This window comes from Columba livia, chromosome 14 (assembly GCF_036013475.1).
Source record: "Columba livia isolate bColLiv1 breed racing homer chromosome 14, bColLiv1.pat.W.v2, whole genome shotgun sequence".
Lineage (NCBI taxonomy): Eukaryota > Metazoa > Chordata > Aves > Columbiformes > Columbidae > Columba > Columba livia.
In genome coordinates this window covers 7,426,265-7,446,668 of record NC_088615.1, presented here as the reverse complement: position 1 = coordinate 7,446,668, position 20,404 = coordinate 7,426,265, and the positions used below count along the sequence as shown (strand labels likewise).

Below are 20,404 nucleotides of genomic sequence, written 5' to 3'. Positions count from 1 at the left end.
AAAGAAAACTATTGCAGATGAGTCTATACCGTGGCAGTGGTACAGGAAGTCATTACATCTCTTAATTTGGACAAGAAGTGCCTCTCCCTGTTCCCCTGGAAGGAGGGTGGGGAGCCAGATATAAGCACATCCTTTTCACAATTGTTTTTCAAGGCTGATATTTCAGACATGCGGGCCTATTTGCTGTATTTTTGTGTTTTTGTTCTACAGAGGGATCAGGGAAAAATCAGAAATACAGATGCCTGAAGTCAAATTTTATGGAGTATTTTCTTCTGTCACCCTGACACTATTATTCAGATCCCTTTGGAAACTGCTGACCACACAAGTTGTTCCGGAGCGCTGGTGGCAGCCGTCCTGAGCGGCAATGATCAACTTCTGCAGCTTGTCTTTGTAGCCTTAAATTCAAGAGAACAGTCCATTTTTTTAAAGGAATTACACTCCTTTTTTAAAATGTGATAGAACTGTAACATGGCACAAGCAACCAGCCTTACGTCCTCCGTTAAGATAAAAGCAGTTGATTGTTTAACACACGCTTCCCCCTTGCTCAGAGCATTTCCACTTAAAAATGCAGAGGGGTGCAAGCAGCAGCAGACTATGGCAGGAAGCTTCTCAAGCCTCGAAAGCTCAAAATGCCATCCTTCTCCAGTGAAATCAGGCTCAAGAACCTCAGGTGTGCCATATCATTTGGAAAATAGAATTCAATAAATGGCCACAATTCCACAGAAGCTCGTCAAGCTGCCCAAATTAACTCTGAAAGTAGACATTATGGCCAACAGAAATGTACTTAATATATATGGGATGGGTGAAGAGCAGTAATCCTATGGATGATGTAGAGTTTGCTTCAGTACAATCATGTTCACAACTAAAATGCTAAGTGAAAACAAAAATGGCCACAAAAAACAGGGTAATGGGCTATTTGAATTGAAAAAAAAAATCATCACAAAAGCAATGAAAGGCAAAAGGCACATTGAAAAGGGAGGCAGCATTCTCAAAAGTCTTCTATGTAAGTCAGTTTTATAAAAATTTACGTAGGCACCTTTAAATTTGTATGGACTTGAAATTTTTAGCTTAAAAACCGATAGAGAAGGAGTAAGAGATAACAGAAACTGCATCTGTGGGAAAAGTAGTACAAAATTTTCTACCACAGTAGAGATCAAAGTCTCTCTCAGCTGCGGACAGAGCTATGAGACATTTCTGGACAGAGCAACAGGATTAGGAAACAAGATATTAAGAGATAAAAGCTTTCCAGATATAGACCAACAAACACCGCTCAAATGCATACAACATGTTAATCCTGACAAGGTGGATTCAGTATGTCCTGAAGAAAATTGAACAGCTGACAATATTGTTTCAGCAGTATTTAAGTAATACAAAAACATTAAAGAAAATCTGTTTGGTTTAGATAAACCTGAACTGAGTAGGTTTAAGTCACCTGAGATTTAATAAAGAGTCACAACCCACTGTTCTTTACATTAGCAGCCTATTTACACTACACAAATGTTAAGTAACCTTTTCACTTTTAACTACATAAAATCCAGGAGCAATAGTGGAAAGTCTTAGTTTTTCTGGTCATCTTTTCAACAGACTTAAAACACTCAAAAACTTAAAGTCTTACAATCACGGTCACCCTTCTGGCACAGAGAGCTGGCTGAAATATAACATCTGCTATACACTGAATGTACCAGGCACATCACTTGGCTTTGTAAGGGACATAGATAAATGAGCAGCGTAAGCAAGAATCGCCATCAATAGCTCTCCATTATCATACCATTTATGCTCCACTGTCCGAAGTCCAATTAGGATCTAATAGACTAGGGCTTGCAAGTATTACCTGGATGATGTCCATGCCAGAATGAAAAGCAACTTCACATTAAATTAAAGCTATTCTAAACCAAATCATTGCACATAAAAAGATATGATCAGAAGTCACTCAAGTAATTTTATAATTTCAGAAGACATAAGCACACAGCAAGCCATCTGTTTCCTTATTAAAAAATAAAAGGTCTAATATCTTGATATTGATTGCATCTCAGCTAATCCTCTACTCCCTGAGGCAAGCACCAGTTGCCAGAGCTGGTCTGTCTCAGTTACACATACAGAAACCATTTTAAAGTCTGACCTTCAATCACTGTAATACAATAGGTGTAGAGACCCCATCAATATCTTGAGGGGCAGCAGATCAAGAGGCTCTTTGGGAAAGAAACCAGCAGAGGGGACAAGGCAGTCCCAGGCAGCTGCGCCCCAAATCCTGCCCTCCCTCGGGCAGCACTGCCCAGGCACACCCCGCTGCCCAAACAGCCCCAGCCTTGTGCAACATCATCCTGTGATAAAGCTTCCAGAAAAGGAATTCAGCTGGGAAGTTCACAGAAACAACACAGCAGCACTGATTCCTTCTTATTTCAAGGAAGGGTACTAGTTATTTGCTATCCCATTAGGGTTTAATTAACATAATATATATTTTTCTATCAATGCGTTACCAGTGTTATTATCAATATAGACCTTATTCAAGCCAGTTATAACTTCTGCTTCTTAGAAGTCATGTCAATGAGTTACGTACAGCAACATTTTCTTTTCAAGAACTATTTCAGGTGACTGCTGTGACTAAAGCTGGCTTTAACACTAAAAGAAACTCTTTGAATACGAGATAATCTTGTTCAGGGAAGATGTTAAACAAAGAAGATCACCAAAGCTTAGAAGAGTCCTGCTAATAGTTAAGATTTCATCTTGTTCACTCAGTAAGTATACTACAATTATGACTATAAACTTCAATATATAACCTCCACTTTTGTTATCAATTAATGACTACTAATTAAACTGGATATTGAGACCAATGGTAAAGGATGGATGCATGCACAAGGTTTTTCTCCCACTGCTCTACATTTATTGATATATTTGCTTGTTGCATTTTCCTAAAGCTTATTGCTTTGGATTCTGGGCTGGAAAGAAACACAAAATTCTGTCTGAATACCACCTAAAGCTCTACAGTTACCAGGAAACCATCATTTTAAACCTTCTGCAGCTACAACGTGTTCACGCAGCATGTTTATGAAGTGTCAGATGTTACAAAACGCTATAGTTAAGAGTTCCATGCACAAGATACACCTCTGTTCGTAACATTGTGCCAATACTGTGTCTGCCCCACTTCCACCTTTTTCTAACGTACGCTTTTCCTCAAATTCTCATTCTCCGTGCCCAGCCACAGCCCTACTAACCCCTTCAGCTGACACCTCCCCTTTCCACGAGTTCTTTCTCCAATGCAGCTTTCATACAACCATCACCTCCCACAGCCCTTCAAAATCCACCCTTTGCCACTCACCCTTCAGTCCCCATCTCCATGTCCAGACCCACCAGCAGTAACCCAGGCTCAACGCTCACAGAAGAGTCCTGTTCGCCACGGAGAACGTTTTTGAGGGAACTAAGCCATAAAGCACTGCAGTTTGTACCAAGAACCGTTAAAGTGAGTTTTCGATGGCTTCTATCTTGGTTTGTCCCAGCAAGAGGAATACGCCCAACACCTGAAGGTCAGCAACACAGCTGGTGTCAGGCATCTAATACCAGAGACACCTACAAGTGGAGGTCACCGGAGTGGATGGTGGGTTGACCACTTATGTGATGCACATACAGACACTGCCACAGCTGCCCAGGCAGCTACTGTGGGAAGTTTGGGCTGAAACGCCTGTTATTTGTGACTCTGTGGAACCGGAATAAAGGACTGAATGGGAAGTCCTCAGTAACCTCACCAAAGAGATGACAAACCTGAACTATCAGAAAAGCTGCATCAGGCTGTGAAGATCCATTTCACTATTATCCTCCCATGAAGAACAAGACAAGCGGTTTTCAATCATCTGTAAGCATTCATATCTAGAAGCTGTTTGAAACACTCCTCTAATAAGAAATTATTTAAGTCATGATAAAAGCTAAAGGAAGAAAGAAAAGGAGCTAGAAGTGGAAGAATGGAAGAGAGACAATGGAGAAACTCCGCTGGTACTGTGCATTTAATGCGCTTGGAAAGTTCTCCGTACACAGGTGCTGTATTTACACCCAGCACCTGACTGTGAGCGGCAGCTGTTGGAGCTGCACTTCCCCAAGGCACACTCACAAGCAGTCATGCAATTACCGCTGTATCAGTTCCAGGGGAACATCGCTTTTGAAAGCCAGTATTAGCTTCATATGGGTCTAGAAAAAGAACAGGGCAAGTTTTAATACATGTGTTAACATAACAAGGTTGAATTTGATTGAAGAAATTCTGCTAAAGAAACAGAAGTTATTCAATATATCATTCTTCGCTGACATTTAAAGGATGGGTAATCACACGGGACTGTCAGCTTCAGAAAATACATAAAATATTTGGCATATTCAAGAACACAAGTTAAAAAAAACAAACACTGCAGAGCACAACACTTAAAATCACAGGCTGTGCTATTACAAATTGTGTATGTTCAGCAGCAGATCATTGGTCCTAAATCTTGAATTAGCGAATTCATTTATTTTCCTCCAGGTAATGTATAAAGGATCTTAATGCAGCATAGTGTGACACTAAGGACATTTCAGCTCTAAAACACGGATGCCCCAGCCTACTCACGTTGATGGAAATTTCAATGGATAGCCCAAGAATGGGCAAAAGTTTGACATCAAAGCAATTTCGGATTAAAGGTATTTTCAGACATAGTTGCTAACAGCTGTAGAGTTCTTTTCTTCTCAGGATACATGAGAACCGGGGTAGAGCATTTACTGCTCCAACAGCAGAGGCCAGTGCCAGCTACTCGTGTCAAGAGCTTTTGGAAAAAAATATCTTGCAAACAAGTCCTAGAGCAATATTAACAGGCGGATAAGAAGACATTAGAGCAATTACTTCCAGCAAAACAGCATCATCTTTCGTCAAATCTAGATAAAAAATAGCAAAGACTATGAACATAAGCGTTCCAGAAAATCTTAAATATTCCAATCTTCCCTACTACATGAAATATTTTTAAGCCATATGAAGTGTGTCCTGGCAAAATTAAAATAAAATGTATACTATATAGCAACCTACATAGAAAATTCAGAAGACCTTCAAAGGAAGACAACTGCTGCTTTAACGGGCTGTTGAGGAACAGAAGGACAAAACTCAATCTCTTCAAAGTTTCAGTGACTGCACCATGTCAAAACTGCAGAAATTAAGGTCTGCAATTTCGTGTTTCCTGATGGGCTTTCTCACTGAAGTTATTCATGATACAATACTTAGCAGTAAGGTATAAAAATGCTGTTTATGCACTGCTCAGAATTTTATTTAGCTCTTTTCTCATTATCAGCTTCCACTGAAAACGCTGTCAGACTCCCTCAACATTTTAATTACACTTCAATGAAGATCATACCAAAAGAAAGCAGAAAATGTTATAGCGGCAGGTTAAAAAGTAGTTAATATCTTCTTTTCTCGACAAATAATGAAGCTACTAAACAAAACCAGCATTTTGATACCTTATATATATACTAAAAGACAGTGTGTTTTAAAACCTTAAAAATACCACTTGCAGTAACAGTGTTCATGTGCCTCACCGTTGATTTCATCCGGAGGTTGGGGTGTGTGTGTTTAAGTGAGGAACACCAGGAAGCACAAGAAGGAAAAACTGAGCATATTTGACAACAGCTGCCTCTGAGAGCATAAGGCAGGTAGGATTTGAAGTACAAATTAGAAACATTTTACAGTAGATGTGGTCAAAGATTTCTGCTTCCTCACCCTTCAACCCAAAATATGCTATATTAATATATTCTAGTTAATACTTCACAAAGCTAATGAAATCAAGGTTCAATGAGACTGGCAAGCATCTGCTGATGCACAGCTGGCTTCACACATCCTAGAAGCTTACAGCAGGCTACCTAGCAGGGTGCATTTTGTTCTGAAGACGCATTGAAGTATTTTCTTAATCTTAAGACTTGGTAAATTCTCAAAAGCTTTTAGTAATAACAGTAGTTCTGCATTATCAGTTATTTTTGAAAACTCCTAATATTGACCACTCCGAGTCTAGTTTTAACTGACTACATCGTTTCACTTAATGCATTATTCACAGGTTTACTGTCCAGGAGACGGGTTGGGACCACTGTGATCCATCAAGTGGTTCATTTCTTAAAGGCGGCAGTTTATATAATGTCAAGAAGGGTTTTCCAAATAAGATGCTACTTAACCCACTTCATTATGGCTGAAGTGATTGGCTTTACTTCCGGCAAAACTCAAGATAATACTCTCACTTGTTTAAATTAGTGTTCTCTATAAAACCCAGCATTTCTCAGGAAACAATCAATAGACAGCAGCTTCACTTAAAAATAAACACTTATTTGGAAGGACTACACAGTGTTCAGTACTGCAAACAACCGAATTTTGGACTGGCCATGAATGTAACAGCTTGATAGTCCTTTCAGTCTCGATGGACAGCTTAAACAGCATCTTTAAGAAAGGCACACTGAACGATCACGACTTCATGCAGCTGCAAAAGCCATCCAGATGTGCATCTATCACAGTGAGACAGCTGTGCAGCTGTTCTGAGATCCATGGAATCACTGTAGCCAAATACTATTAACCATCGCTACCGACCCCCCGTAATTAGTTTAGAAATAACAACCTCATCCCTCAGTATGACTAACCTACACGGATCCGTGCAGGAAAACACATTATGCTTTGCAGAGCTGTTACGAAGACCAGCACTCTCGGATCACGGATTTTTTTTCCTTACTATTATTTTCCCCTGGGCAGGTCCTCCCTCTTCTTTTGTCAGAACTCTCTAGGAAAAAGTCTGCAGAGCTCAGACAAAGGCCAAAACCCACCCGACGGCCGCGAAGGGCGCGTTACCTCCGTTGATGGGCACGGGAGTCACCAGCAGGCCCTTGACCTCCACCTTGGGGGAATCCTGCCCGTAGCGGCCGCGGTCGATCCTCAGCAGCGTGGGGCCGCCTCGCTCGGGGCTCAGCACCGTCACGTTGATCAGCGCGGTGTAGTACGCCTGGCTGGCGTTGTCGGCGCCGGCCGGCCGGAGCCGGCAGTGCCAGAGCAGCAGCAGCAGCAGGACGGAGGAGCCGCCGTTCCGGTACCGGCCAGCCCACCACCAGCTCATCTTCGCCTCCGGGCGAGCCGCCGGCCCTCACCGGTCGCCTCCTCCGCTGCTCCCCACGCTCGCTCGCTGCAGCACCAAGTCCCGCACGCCCGCGGGTGTTTTATCCCATCTGACAGCCCGGGAGCACAGAAAGACCAAAAGCAGGCGGAGGGGGGAGGAGAGCACGGGCTCATGCCATGGGAGGAGCCAGGGCAGGCATGGCAGGTCCCAGCCGAGTCCGATCCGCCAGCCGCGGCCCCGGGGAGAAGCCGCTCGGGGCGAGCCCCACTCCGCCGGCCCCTCAGGGCGCCGCGCTCATGCCGCCCGCCTGCCGCCGCGGGGGAGCCCCGGCCGCCCGCCTCTGCCCGGGCCGGCCGAGCGGAGGGGAGGAGGTGGGGGCGGCGCCGCGGCCCCCTCCCCGCACAGCCCCGCGCCGACACCGAGGAGGCCGCCGGGAGGAGCCGCCGCTGCCGCCTCAGTCGCGCTCACACACGGTCGCGGGGCTCGCCGCGCCGCCTGGCTTCTCGGGGTTCGCCGCTGCCTTAGTGCGGCGGGCAGCGCATCCCGCTGCCCAGGCCAGCGGCCGCAGCCGGTGATCGCCGCTCCATGCTCGGCTCGGCTCGTCCCGAGGCCCCCACGCCTTCCCGCAGCCACGCCGCTCACCGCCGGCTCCGCGCCCGGCGCCTCGACTGCAGCCCGGCGCTGCCCGCACTGCGCAGGCGCGCCCCGCCCCGCCCAGCGCCACGAGGGCGAGAGGCGGGGCCGGAGGGGCGAGAGCCACGCCCACAATGGGGAGGGGCGGAGTCCTGATGTATGACGTCACCGCGGGTGCGGTGACGTCAGGAAGGCGGCCATGGCGGGGGTGCGGGGTTGCAAGGGACACTTGGCTCTGGCGACCCGCGGTTCTTCAAGGAGCGCGGTGTAGCGACACACGCGGCTCGTCAGTATCTGGAATCTCCAGATCAGGAGCAATGACCATCAAAAAGAGACGAGAGATGCTGTAAAAGTGTGTCTGAAAACGGGGAAAGGGGCTGGATGTGCGCGAAGAGGTGGGGTGTGCTCCATGTGCGCAGTTAGTGCTGAGAGGGCTCTTGGGGCAGGAACAGCACGGCCTCTGGGTCAGGATTTGGTCACTCCTACCTAGTTTGGGGTTACTCACTCCTGGCATGCTAAATTGGGAAATTTTACAAGCACTCAAATGTTGTTAATAAATATTAATCCCATGAAATATTGCAAAACAGGACTTAGATTAATAACTCTAACAACATAGTTTTAAGGATTTTGGCTTCTTAAAGGTGTAATAAATTAAGGGCCACCTCGGATTTTGAAAGGCAATCTATCTGAAAATCATTTATGGCAAAGAAACCAAGTACTGCAGGGATGTGAGTTAGGATATTTTCTAAATTTCTGAACAAATAGCTGTGCTGCTGTTCTTCTGAGAGGCGGTCTCCTTGGTGACTTCCCCAGCTGCTTGGGAAGGCCCTCCCATAAGCCTGGTGTTTAACCTAAAGCATCTTATTAAACTGTTCTTTTTTTGGAAGGTTCTGTAGTTTGCCCATTTGTGATGCACCTGGTCGCATATACAGGCAAGATAACATCACCAAAGCTCAGTCTGTTTCCTTGAGATGCACATGGTGGGTCTAACCCTGCCCTTGCAGAGACCCACGTGTGCCCAAGGAAAGCAGCAGGCTTGCAAACCTGGGAGCAGGATGGACCTGTGGGCTCTGCTGATGCCATGTCGCTTGTGGCTCTGTAACAAGAAGCTGTTTAGTAAAACCTCTATAGAAACAGAAATACAGCACAAGAAACCTTTCTGAAGCAGCAGCTGAACGTTCTACTTCCGCTTTAAAAAAATTAATATTAAATTTTGCTCTTCTTGATAAATGCTGGGTGAGGAACCACGTGCCATTAGTGGCTTCTCAACATTTCACCTGAACTTTCACCCCACCCGGAGGGCGCGACTCGTGGCAAACACGCTGATACTGCACCGTGCAGGACACATTTTGGCGCCGTTCTCGTAGTGCAGACACCGTTTTGATGCAAAGTCCTGTGCTTCGTTGCTGAAATGTCCTCCGAAGGGGCCAAGGAGTCCTAGAGCCTGAAGGATTCATTGCTATTACTGCGCTGACCTTCAGGGAAGGATCTCAAAGCACTTTTGGAAAGCACTCAGACAACATTCACTTGCTGTGTTAGAAGCAAAACAAGACAAAGGGCCCAGCCAGTGACTTCCCAGTTCCCTTTTCTTACCACAAGAAGGTGGCTTCATGTTTCACCCTATCCGGTTTCCTGTGGGCTGCGTTTCTGCTCAAATCCACGCGCAGGGGCTGCCTGCTTGGTCCTGTCCACATCCCTCCCCACGCAGCAGGAGCCGGGAGGTTGCTCTGTGCCAGGCTGCTCCTCTCCTGCCTTCCTAAAAACTATGCCTTGAAAATGCACCACAGGAGCCATGTCACAAAAACTACACGTCACAAGAACTGCCTCCTTTGTGCCACTTCCCTCTGCTGGTGGGGCTGGATGAAGAGGCTGGAGCTGAGGGGATGTCTCCATGTCTCCCCACCATGCATAGGGCAACCAATGGCTATTCCTCAGGGGACATTTTTCTGGTGGACAAATGGCACTGAGGTCTTTCCAAGTCACCACAGGGCTGGGGAGGGAGCCGTGGCTCAGGTTTCACTTTGGCTCCTGATGACTTTTCTTCTTGAGGAACGGCCATAAATCCATATTGAAGGGTGATTGTAATAGGAAATTCCCTTCTGAAAGGAACAGAGGGCCCAATATGCAGAGCTGACCCTCATCTTAGGGAAGTTTGTAGTCTACCCGGAGCCCGGATCAAGGATATTGCTAGAGAGCTCCCCAAATTGGTGCACCCGACAGACTACTACCTGCTGCTGGTCTTTTTGAGAAAAAACTTCTTCTCAGTGAGGGTGACAGACACTGGAACAGGCTGCCCAGGGAGATTGTTGAGTCTCCTTCTCTGGAGACATTCAAAACCCGCCTGGACATGTTCCTGTGCGACCTCCCCTAGGCGTTCCTGCTCCAGCAGGGGGATTGGACTGGATGATCTTTTGAGGTCCTTTCCAATCCCAAACATACTGTGATACTGTGATATGTGGATTTACTCCCTGGGCACGGAACACTTCCTTCAGCCCCGATCCCGCCCGTGACTCACACCCGCCCTCGGCTTTCCCGTCAGGTTCCACATCCCCGCACGGCCCCGCCGCCATCTTCCCTCCGGGCTCTGCCCGCCGGGCTGAGGGCGCCACCTGCAGGACGCCGCCGGCACCTCCGCCCGGCGCGGGCTCGTCAGGGCGGCAGCGCCGAGCGGGCTCCGTGCGCCGAGGAGACGGGGTGTCCGGAGGGCTCCGCCGCCCTGGGTCTCGCTGGGAGGGGAAGGAGGGCAAAGAGAGGCCGCGGAGCCAGACCCCGGCGCCGAGGCGGTGAGGAAGGGACACGGGGCTGAGGGAGATGGCCGCGGGGCAAAGGCCTGGGCGCAGGGCTTCTGTCAGCGAGCTCAACCAAAGTGTATCCGGCTTCTTCATGAGGAAAGACCGAGATTCATCCTGGCTGGAAATACCACAAAAGCCAGCTATTTCCTGGAGGATGCGGGGAAAAGGGACACAAATGTAAAAATAATAAACCCAATTGATTGCCTGGGCCAGAGTGGGGCTGCCGGGGTGCCGGGTGGAGCGGTGCCCGCGGCCTCCAGGAACCAGGGAGCAGATGCCAGTTACAACTTTATTCATTTCCACATTTAGATATTACAACGAAACCCTTAATGACAAAAGTATAACAAGTACTATAGGAGGAGAGGAAAGAAAGCTGGTTTGATATATAACCGTGAACTTCCAGAGACAAGACTCAACGTGAGTTATAAACACTCACATACGCTCTCTGGTAGGAAAACTCACACATGCAAACACCCAAACACTCACCCACAAAACACACACAGACCACACTTTTGTACTCGCGCATAACCCATGTTGTAACCTAAAACCACTGAAACATTGAATGCTGCTGTAGCAACAACAGGTACCAGGTTAAAATATTGCAATATAAATGAAGTGTTACTTGATACACATTTTTTTTTCCAGAGATGCACATGTATTTGCAAGTAGGGGACCCAATGCTTTGTTTCATGAGGGAGGAATGTCCTCTGAACACCAACACTTTGTAAGGAAAAATGAGACTGTGCATAGACTGGGAACAGTCATTTTAAAGGAGGATGATGATAAATAGCTTAGCTTCAGTGTTGAGTTCCAATAAAAAGCCCGAACAAAAGAAAACACTATGAACAGAGCAGGCACATCAAACCCTGGGTTTTAAAAGTTGAAATGCTCCCTTGTCACTGTGGAAAGACAGACAGCACTATTGCTTCACACCCTCAAACCAAACCAGACCAGCTTCATTTCATGCTCACACTTATCTGGAGAGTATAAAAAAATGACAGAAATAATGCAAGAGTGTGCAGAAGGGTATCAGGTTTGTACACTCTAATTTTAGTATACTTTTAAGAGAGTGAAAGTACAATTGTCTGAACAGCTATTCAATATCCCGCACTATAATTGTTCTTCAGTAGGAGTGTCTGAAGAGGAACCAGCATTTGCTGCTGTCATGTTGGTGCAGTGCTGTTGACGCAGATACAACAGGACCTGATTCCACCTCTCCCCACCAAGATGGTGCAAAAGAGAGAAAATAAACTTCTGTCGAGTCGAATTATTTGAATGTTCAAAAAGCAGACGTCACACCAGTGCTTTCCCCAGAGTGAAACAGGGGATTGTTAACAATGGCTCTAATGAAGTAACCCAGCTCCACAGGGATATTTGTGAGCAGTTTACAGCTGAACCTGGAGACAAAGCGCAGCTGTCCTGGCAGGTCGAGAGTGCTGACAGCCAGCCAGGGTGCTCAGATGCCTCTGTCCCCTTTCTGCTGGGGAATCTGGCCAGTGTGCTGCAAGTGTCGGGCTTTCTAATGCGTTTCTATCCCTCACATATGGACCTTGGAATTCTGTTTTTCAACAATTTATTTATAGGCCTCGTTGTTGAGCTTGCTCTCAGATGGGCCTGTGTTTCCAGGCAGAGGACTCTTTTTGAAGCGCTGCAAACAGGAGAGCCTAGGTCCTATGGGTGCACATCACCCAGCAAACAGCCTGAATTTAGCTCAGCCCTCTGCTACCTTCCACCCACATGAATGCCGGTGGAGACCCTCAGCAACATGAGGCACACACAACCTTCCTTCTGTCAAGGGAACCACCAGTTCAAAAACCAGGGCAAGATGAGGGCAGGAGAATATGGTCTGTCCTACAGCCCGTTGGCTGTCCTGCTCCCTTGGCCTGGCTCTCCAGCATCTCCTGCCAGAGGATTCTTACTGAGTCATAACAATTACTTAAAGATGCTTAAGCTCCTGGCAACTTCAGGGGACACCAGTAGAAGTCAGGGAATTCGTTGTCACATGCAGTCTCCAATTTCACATCCTGAGCCATTTTGGCTCAAGCTGGTCCAGTTTTGTGCCTCTTCTTGCCATGGAAATCACAGCCATATCATCCTGCTGACACGAAAAGGAAGGGGAGCATTGAGTGCTCTGCACAGGCTTAGAGAATCTGAATGACGGGCATGTTTTTCCCATGTGCTAAATAAATCTCCCCATTACACTTGTGTGGAGAACTATAATTAAGACTTGGGAAAGTCATCGGTAAGGACTCACAGGCTCACGTCAGGAAACGCATAAAAATCTCTGCCGGAAATGAAATACAGTTTAGGAAAGCAGTATGTCTGACAGGAAACACAATTTTTAAAGTCCAAAGCAAACCCTTGGCGCTGTGTGTAGAGGTGTGGCCTGCAACTGAGAAGCCCTGGTGCAAGGAGCTCTGCCAGCCACAGGCGTGTGGGAGAAGAGGAGATGCCAAGCTGTTCAGACAAGCTTCTTCACCCAGACGCCTCCGGCGGTGACGTGACCACACTCTGGGGCTGAGCTCTCAGATTGTGAGCAGGATAGAAAGAAGTAGGTGGGAAGTGGTGAGGCAGCAGCACAGAAATCTGTAGAGAAGGGCTGTGGAGGTTCCCCAGAGCTCTGAATTCACGTGGTATCTTTCAGAAACAAAAGGCCGAAGTGATGAGATGTTTCCTCAGCAAATGAATGTTTTGTAGTCCCCCAGAGGTAATTGCACTGTGCTGGTGGCTCTACAACAGAAACTGGCGAGGAGCAGATTGGGCAGAGTGCCTCATTAGAACCAGGGAACCAGGGCAACGGGAAAGGTCACGGTGCAAAACTGTCCATCCAGGAGAGCTGAGGCTCGAGCCCTGGCCAGGCGCTGCCCTCCACGTGCTCAGTGATGCCAACACACAAGGGCACCTCATTGCGGGAGCTCTGTTCCTTCCATTGTTTCCAAAACCCTTGCAGCAACTTGAAAATAAACATTTCACTCCCAACCTTTTTGATCCTTTTCCTCCCAGCAAACAACCCATTTTCACTCTGTGTTTAGAAGCCAGCAGAAATTAACACAACTATGCTTTAATTTCTCACTTGAGCAACAAATGATCTCAGCGCTGCTCTGGGAGTAGAGGAAGGTGAGAGCAGCAGACCTGTGAGTAACCTACTGCCAGCATAGATCAAATAAAACCCTGTTTTGCACAGGGCCTGCAAAAAGAGTTGCTATTTATCTCACTGGGAGGACTCGAGCCATCATCTGATGATCTACTCAGCACTAGATGTGTTGAGATGGCTAAAATAATCCTGGTGAAAAGGCAGATTGACAGGTTTCCCCCAGCAGAGATGAGAGGGGTGTGGGTGTTCCTTGCAGAGGAGGCGGAGAGGCTGGCACCTATCCAGGATGAATAATGTGCATGAACATTTACAAAGATCCCTTGAGATCTCTCTGTACACCTCTTTAAAACGTCCTGCTCTTGCTGCTAATACCACTAGGGATTTCTTCCCTTTGATTCTGCTCTGCAGCTCAGCAGCTGACATCATGAGGAGAGGAGGAGGAAGCAATCCAAGGAAAAAACATTCAGGCTGCACACCAGGAAGAAACTTGAGACTAAGACAGATCTATTTATATCTGACCTGAAATGGGCTTTCTGAATGGGAAGCTGATCTGAGCGGAGGCTGGATGCTATGCAGAAGGTGCTGTAGTGCTGAATGCAGGCACCCACGCGCTGGCAGAATGCATCTTTCTGAGCCACAGGAAGAAAAGAAACATGAGGAATCAGTGAGGTGCTCTCTCCAGTCCCGGCAAGGAGAAGCTGCAGCTGGAGGTGCTGCTTGGGCCACCGTGCTGTGGTTCCAAGGATATTGGTGTGTTCGGGGTAGGTTCCCTGCTGGGATTGGCCGTAGGTTGAAGAAGCTCTGAGCGATGTGCCTGCCTGGTGAGAGGTGACGCCTCGGCAGGTGTCTCTGGGGCCTGATGCCATTAGTACTGCTCGGAAAAGAAGGAAGCATGGAGAGTGGGGGGACTGGCCCCCTCTCCAGGCGGGGTACAGCTGCCGTCCTCAGAGTGTTCTGACAGCTCCCCGTATTCACTGTTGTAAAAAGTCTGCCCTCCGACTTGGGACCCGTACAACGGCCGACATCTGCCCCGCAGGTCCGACTGTTCCCGTGGCAGCTCTGCAGTTCGGCTGGGCCCTTTACTGCTGTGAGGGGGAGAGACACAGAAGATCAATCTGAGCACTCATGGAAAGCCTCTGTCCTGCTTAGAGAGATCCCAGCTTCAGGAAACATCATCTGCTAATGAACAGGGCAGGGGCAGGAGTGGACCTACACCTCCATTTCAAAGCACACCACCAGGCCTGGCTCTAAACCTAAGCACAGCCTGTATGTTTTGCAAAAAATCTGCACATAACTTGGTGACAGAGTTATTTCTGCTCTTCTAGATACCTTTGGGAAGCCCAGGGAAGGGTTGGGGCCCCAGTGAGCAGGGAGAGACAAGACATTGCCTCAATTGCTCCTAGATTTGGCAGGAGTAACAGAAACTGATAGGAAATGAAAGAAGGTGATGAAGAAGATGTGGGAGGAAACAGCAACCACATCTCAGCACCTGCCAATACCAGGTGACTGCCAAGAAGCGAGGGCAGGGACACATTCAAGGAGAGGTTTAAGGGAAGTGTTTTTCAGAAGATGGGATGCCAGATAGCCCGTGGCATAGGAGACAACAGAAACATGCCGTAGGGAAAAAAGGACAAGGACAAGAAGCAGGAGACAGTCTGATACAACAGCAGAGAGGCCACAGGGCTATGGCTAAGGGAAAACACAATGACCAGTCTTATCTGATGCTGGGAGGCAGAGAAGGTGAGGAAGAGGCTTGGGATTGGTCTTGTCTACAAATGACCTGACATGGTTCGCTCAACACACTGTCTTGGAGACAAGGTCCCAGCCTGCACTAGCACCAAGCAGAGATGAGTCAGACAAGTTTTTGCCCAGTCTCCAAGTCTGGAGCAAGGACATAACCATCCATAACATCCTCAGCCCTGAGAGTGCCAGCTCAAGCTGCCAGGCTCAGTACTGGCATGTGGGAAGTCCTAAGGCCTGGACCATCCCTGCAATGCCACGCTGGGGCCCTGTGCCACATGGGTCAGGGTTGGGTGAGGGAGGTGGCAGCCACATAAGTTTCCATCTTTCCCACCTGCCACTGCTTGAACAAGCCCTGATGCATTTCACCGAAAAATGTCCTTAAGCATAAACAGTCTTAATAACACCATCACTCCATTGTGCTGCCTTATCTTAACAGACACATTCTCATTGAATGGGGACAGTTCATATTTTTAAACTCTAGGAAGCAGCAGTCAGGTCTGTTCTTTTTGCATTTTGCCTCTTGTTAATGTGTACATGGACTTATCTGGCTGCTGCTGCTGCTGAGAGCCCCAAGAGTTATATCCTACAGGGAGACACGAAGAATTGCCTCCTGGTCTGCGTTTGGCAGCAGGGAGGTCTGAGTGGCTAGACTTAAGGAGTACCTGAATCCACCTTCTTTTCTGTGTCGGTTTTCTATCCTCTCAAATTCCTCAGATGCCAGAACCATCCCACTGTCTGTCTGATTGTCCTGGAAGGAAGCAACAGGAGTTATCAGTAACATCCCTGTCGACTTATCAGAGTGGGAAGGGAAGAGGAATTATTTAGGAGATGAGATCACATGTATCTGTGATGGGAAAAAACCAAAGAGTAAGGGCACTTTACCAGCATATTCCATGGTCTTGCTGGAATTGCTGGAAGTGATTTTCTTAGCTGCCTTCTTAAAGGCAGTACACACAAAGGCAGGATTTGTGTGCGCAGTTCAGCGCCGCTTTTGGTGAAAAAAAAAAAGAGTACTCCCTGCCTGGAAGATGTGTTACCATCAAATCTGTGAGAGACAAGATTTTCCTCTGAGACTAACGGTATGACTTAAGTTTTGCCACTATAGAAGATATAAGGACCAGCCCAGTTCAGAGAGGCCAGGAGGATCCCTACTGCACACTGCTGTGTGGGTCAGGATAGGGGAGCTCCAGAAATACACTCTGGATTTATCTAGTCCTGGCTGGATTTCAGTATAGTTAATCAGACCATGTTCACAGATTTCAGAAGGGTGAAGAGCAGGCTCTTCTCTGAGGTCCTTTATAGTCCTGGCGTGTAGATCTAACCTCCCTATTTCACACTCAGGCGGTACATGCTGTGCCAGGTGGAGAAATGCACTGGACAGACTGAACAGAAATGACACAGACAGACTGACATTAGATAGGAGCAATCTTCCTCCCATGATCTTAACAGCAAAGGTGTCAGGAAACAGCTGAACGTTTCTTTGCCCCTTGCTCAACCCCATTCAGATGCTACTCACCGGGTGTGTCTTGTACATTGTATGTGTCATGGGAAATTCTTCAAATGTCTTTATCCTGGATGGACACCTGATCTGATTTCCTCCCGTCAAACACCCAGGGAACGAGACACAGTTGTAGTATCTGCTGACAGAAGCACACTGTATTCAGGAAATTCAACAGGGTCAATGTCCTGAATAAACAGGACCTGAACCCAGCCTCCTCTCTGTGCAACCAAAGTACACAGAGAGGCAGATGACCCAAATGGTGGATTTTGGGAGGCAAGTAGGGTCACTTTAGGACTCATAACCCCATATTACTTCTGCAGTGGGAAGCACCCAGACTGATTGAATCAGACCCTGATTGCCTCCCCACTCTGGATAAGCAGAGTAATGTCATATAGATCCAAGGCATCAACTCCCCAGAGATGAGAAGCTGAGGCCTCATTGCTTGGGTTAGTTAGGAACAGATGGAATTAAGCTTCCACAATAGCAGAAGGGCAGCTGACACCTTCTTTCCTCATGTACCTGATGGGTCATGATGCCTTTAGTGGGATGTGATGCTCGGGCAGTATAGCTAGAGGCAGAAGAAGGAATGCCATAGGCTTACATGTCAAGGGCTCTTTCTCATCAACAAAGGAAAGTGATTTTGTATTTATAAGCAAGATGCTATGGCCTAAAGGCTTGGATCATATCTGATCACCTGGAATTTTTCCACCCTCTTGCTATTGGGTTCTCCTTGTGTCCCTCAGGTGCCCTTACAGCTCAGGCTGCTGGCTGCCTGCTGGGCTCTCTCTGCCCTTTCCAGGGGATTCACCTTGCTGCTAGGCTGTGACAGCGTATCCTCATGTCAAAGTCCTCTTCATCGGAGTTTTGCTGGACAGAGGAAGGCACCTGGGAGAAACCATCATCTTCTGAGCTGTGAGAGTCGTTCAGTGGGATGTAATCCTTCCCTTCCTGGTAGAAAGAACAGTGAGTGGCCTTACGAGGAGGGCTTTCCCACAAGAAAGTGCTCTATGAGCAGAAGCTGTCAGAGCTGGGCAGGAAAATTTCTGGCACCTATAATTTGCAAGAATACATGGACAGAGCACTGTGCTCCAGGGTCACATCACTGTGGCTTAGTCATGCCTGTGCTGAGATCCAGGGCTGAGAGGTTAAAATCAGGGACATCAGGATGAGACAGTACTCGTATGTAAGCATTTAGCTATCGTCAGCTGAAATGGAACATCAAGGAAATGTTAAAATCAGACCTGCATGCTCATCGCAATTAAAAGTCCTGGTGAATTACTGCATGGCAGTGATTAGTAATAATTTCAGAGAAATTTGTATATCTGACTGCTGTAATGCAACAGTTGTTTGGTTCACATGGCCCTGACATTTAGATCTGGCAATAGAGTTTCAGAAATCCTGGTGAAGTTCTGTTTTTCATTATGTGAGAGTGTGGGAGTCAGGAGTGCCAGGGCCTTGACTCAGCTGAAAAATTTCAAATAATTGTCTGGGGATTAGGATGGAAATACTGGAATGACGACTGAGAGGGCACCCACCCTGCAAGGAGTGGAGCTATATTAGGATCCAGCAAGAGGGCTAACACAGAAATGAGCTCACCAGTAGCTCTGGGAAACAAACTTCTCTGATCCAGGAAACGCTGTGTATTCCTGTGGCCTACACAAAGGTATTGCACTGGCCAGAGAGTCAGAGGAGGGCACAGTGAGGGAGCTGACGATAGAAGAAGAAAAACCTGTCTGGAGCTGAGCAAGGACACAGAGAGGTTTTCACCTGCTGGACGTTTTCCTGAAGAAGGTTCCCCAGTATCTCCACCAGGTCGGAGAAAGTTGGTCTCTCCTTGGGATCGCCATGCCAGCAGCTCAGCATTATGCGGTAGCTGCCAAGAAGAGATACTGGTTTTATGCCACAGAAACTCCCTCCTACCCCACTTTGCAGCTCCCACCCATGTGGTGCCCACTGGGACAGCAGGTACCTACACTGTGAAGGAAAGCTTGGCACCCCCCAGCACACTGGCCATGTGGACCTACTGGAAGGGGTGTAATTCATTATGCACTGAATGTAACAGTGCACAAGGAGCTAATTTGGACACCTCTGATACCCTTCAGAGCAGGAAAGCATATTGTCCACTTACAGACCCATCCCAGTGTGGGTATGCAAGGGAAGTGATGTTCCTAGATAGCTCTGATCTGCACTCGACCCATCTGGCTTGCTCTCCAGGCAGCTGCTTGGTGTGGAGGGAGTATTGTCTCATCCCCCATCCTGGCTGAAAGGTCTTTGCATCCCATGGAGGGGCCTTTCGTGCCCTGTGCTGGGATATGGGAGGTTTCTGACTCACATTTCTGCTGTGGCGTACTCTGGGGCTCTCATTCTGGTACCGTCTTTGAGCCTCTGGCAGAACTCCTCGTTGATCTGGACTCCAGGGTATGGAGATGCCCCTAAAGGAGGTTCAAAGAGGGGTGGGAACATGAAACATGCCATCAGAAACCAGTCCTTCCTCTGAGACTGCCCTTGCTCCCAAACCACTTGGGGATGCAGTCACTTACACACAGCCCAAGTCCTTGGTGCTGCCCGAGACAGGCTCCTCTGCCTCAGTGAGCAGGAGGCCACCTCTGCAGGCCTGTCTCCCATCACCCTGTTCATGGATGGGTATGGCCTCCATATTTCTTTTACCTATTCTGATGTCTCTTCCCATTACTCATTAGATGTGCTGCAGAGCGTCAGGGCCTCCTGCACAGACTCACCCACCAAGCTGCTATGTGGAATGAGAGGTCCTGCCTCCCTCTGCAGTGTGTGACCCTCCTTAGCACTCACCTAGTGAGAATATTTCCCAGAGGAGGACCCCAAAGGACCAGACGTCACTCTGGGTAGTGTAGACCTTGTCAAAGATGCTCTCTGGAGCCATCCACTTTAGTGGGAGACGGGCCTGCAAGAGGGAGAGTCAAGGCACAAGCGTTCAGATGGGGACATGTCCCAGGACAGCCCTTCTTGTAGCAATGGTATGAAAGGAAACTAGAGCTGATAGCCCTGCTCCTCTCTCCTTGGGGATATGGAGGCTTGGTGAGTTCAGAAGGAGAGGTGAAGACACTGAAAGGAGGAGGAAAGAGTATAAAGAAAAAAAGTAAATCAATGACAAGCTGGGAGGCAGAAAAAAGGAGACATAGGCCTGGTGGTGGAGGAGGAGGACAGCACGTACATCGTTGGGCCAATGGTTCCTGGTCCTAGCCACACAAGTGGTTCCACTCCTCCTTTTTCAACTTTTGCTCAGTTTATTCCAGCCCCAGAGTAGTTTATGAACACTTGAAGGGGGGTAATCTGTATAGAGTTTGAGAAGATAGCACTCACACTGCCTTTCCTGACATAGTCAGGGTCCTTGTAGATGTCCCGGGCCAGGCCGAAGTCACAGATCTTTACCACGTTGTTCTCTGACAGCAGGATATTCCGAGCTGCCAGGTCTCTGTGGATGCACTGAGGGCACATGAAGAGGAAGGAACAAAATCAGAGGGATGGGAACCACTATCAGAAGTGCAAAACACCCCCTCCTCTCTCCTTCTATTGTGAA

At 47.8% G+C, this 20,404-nt stretch overlaps 2 protein-coding genes across 9 annotated transcripts in view; both read right to left on the bottom strand.

The window, feature by feature from the left end:
• Positions 1-7,490, bottom strand: part of RNF130 (ring finger protein 130) — a 46,527-nt gene extending 39,037 nt beyond the window's left edge. For 2 of the 3 annotated variants that reach the window (XM_065029801.1, XM_021288876.2), the window contains exon 1: positions 6,824-7,325. In XM_065029801.1, coding sequence (XP_064885873.1) covers positions 6,824-7,085 — 262 coding nt within the window. In that variant the 5' untranslated portion in view covers positions 7,086-7,325. Of the gene's footprint in view, positions 1-6,823 lie in introns of all 3 variants that reach the window. The other variant, XM_065029802.1, reaches the window with a different exon arrangement.
• A 3,295-nt stretch (positions 7,491-10,785) lies between these two features.
• FLT4 (fms related receptor tyrosine kinase 4) overlaps positions 10,786-20,404 on the bottom strand; it is a 58,291-nt gene continuing 48,672 nt past the window's right edge. The window contains exons 23-30 of one of the 6 annotated variants that reach the window (XM_065029792.1): positions 20,188-20,310; positions 19,657-19,768; positions 19,181-19,280; positions 18,616-18,721; positions 17,657-17,796; positions 16,864-16,987; positions 16,010-16,095; positions 10,786-14,689 (exon numbers count right to left, since the gene is read on the bottom strand). In XM_065029792.1, the coding sequence (XP_064885864.1) occupies positions 14,470-14,689; positions 16,010-16,095; positions 16,864-16,987; positions 17,657-17,796; positions 18,616-18,721; positions 19,181-19,280; positions 19,657-19,768; positions 20,188-20,310 (1,011 nt within the window). In that variant the 3' untranslated portion in view covers positions 10,786-14,469. The remainder of the gene's footprint in view (positions 14,690-16,009; positions 16,096-16,863; positions 16,988-17,656; positions 17,797-18,615; positions 18,722-19,180; positions 19,281-19,656; positions 19,769-20,187; positions 20,311-20,404) is intronic. The other 5 variants (XM_065029787.1, XM_065029789.1, XM_065029788.1 and 2 more) reach the window with 5 other exon arrangements.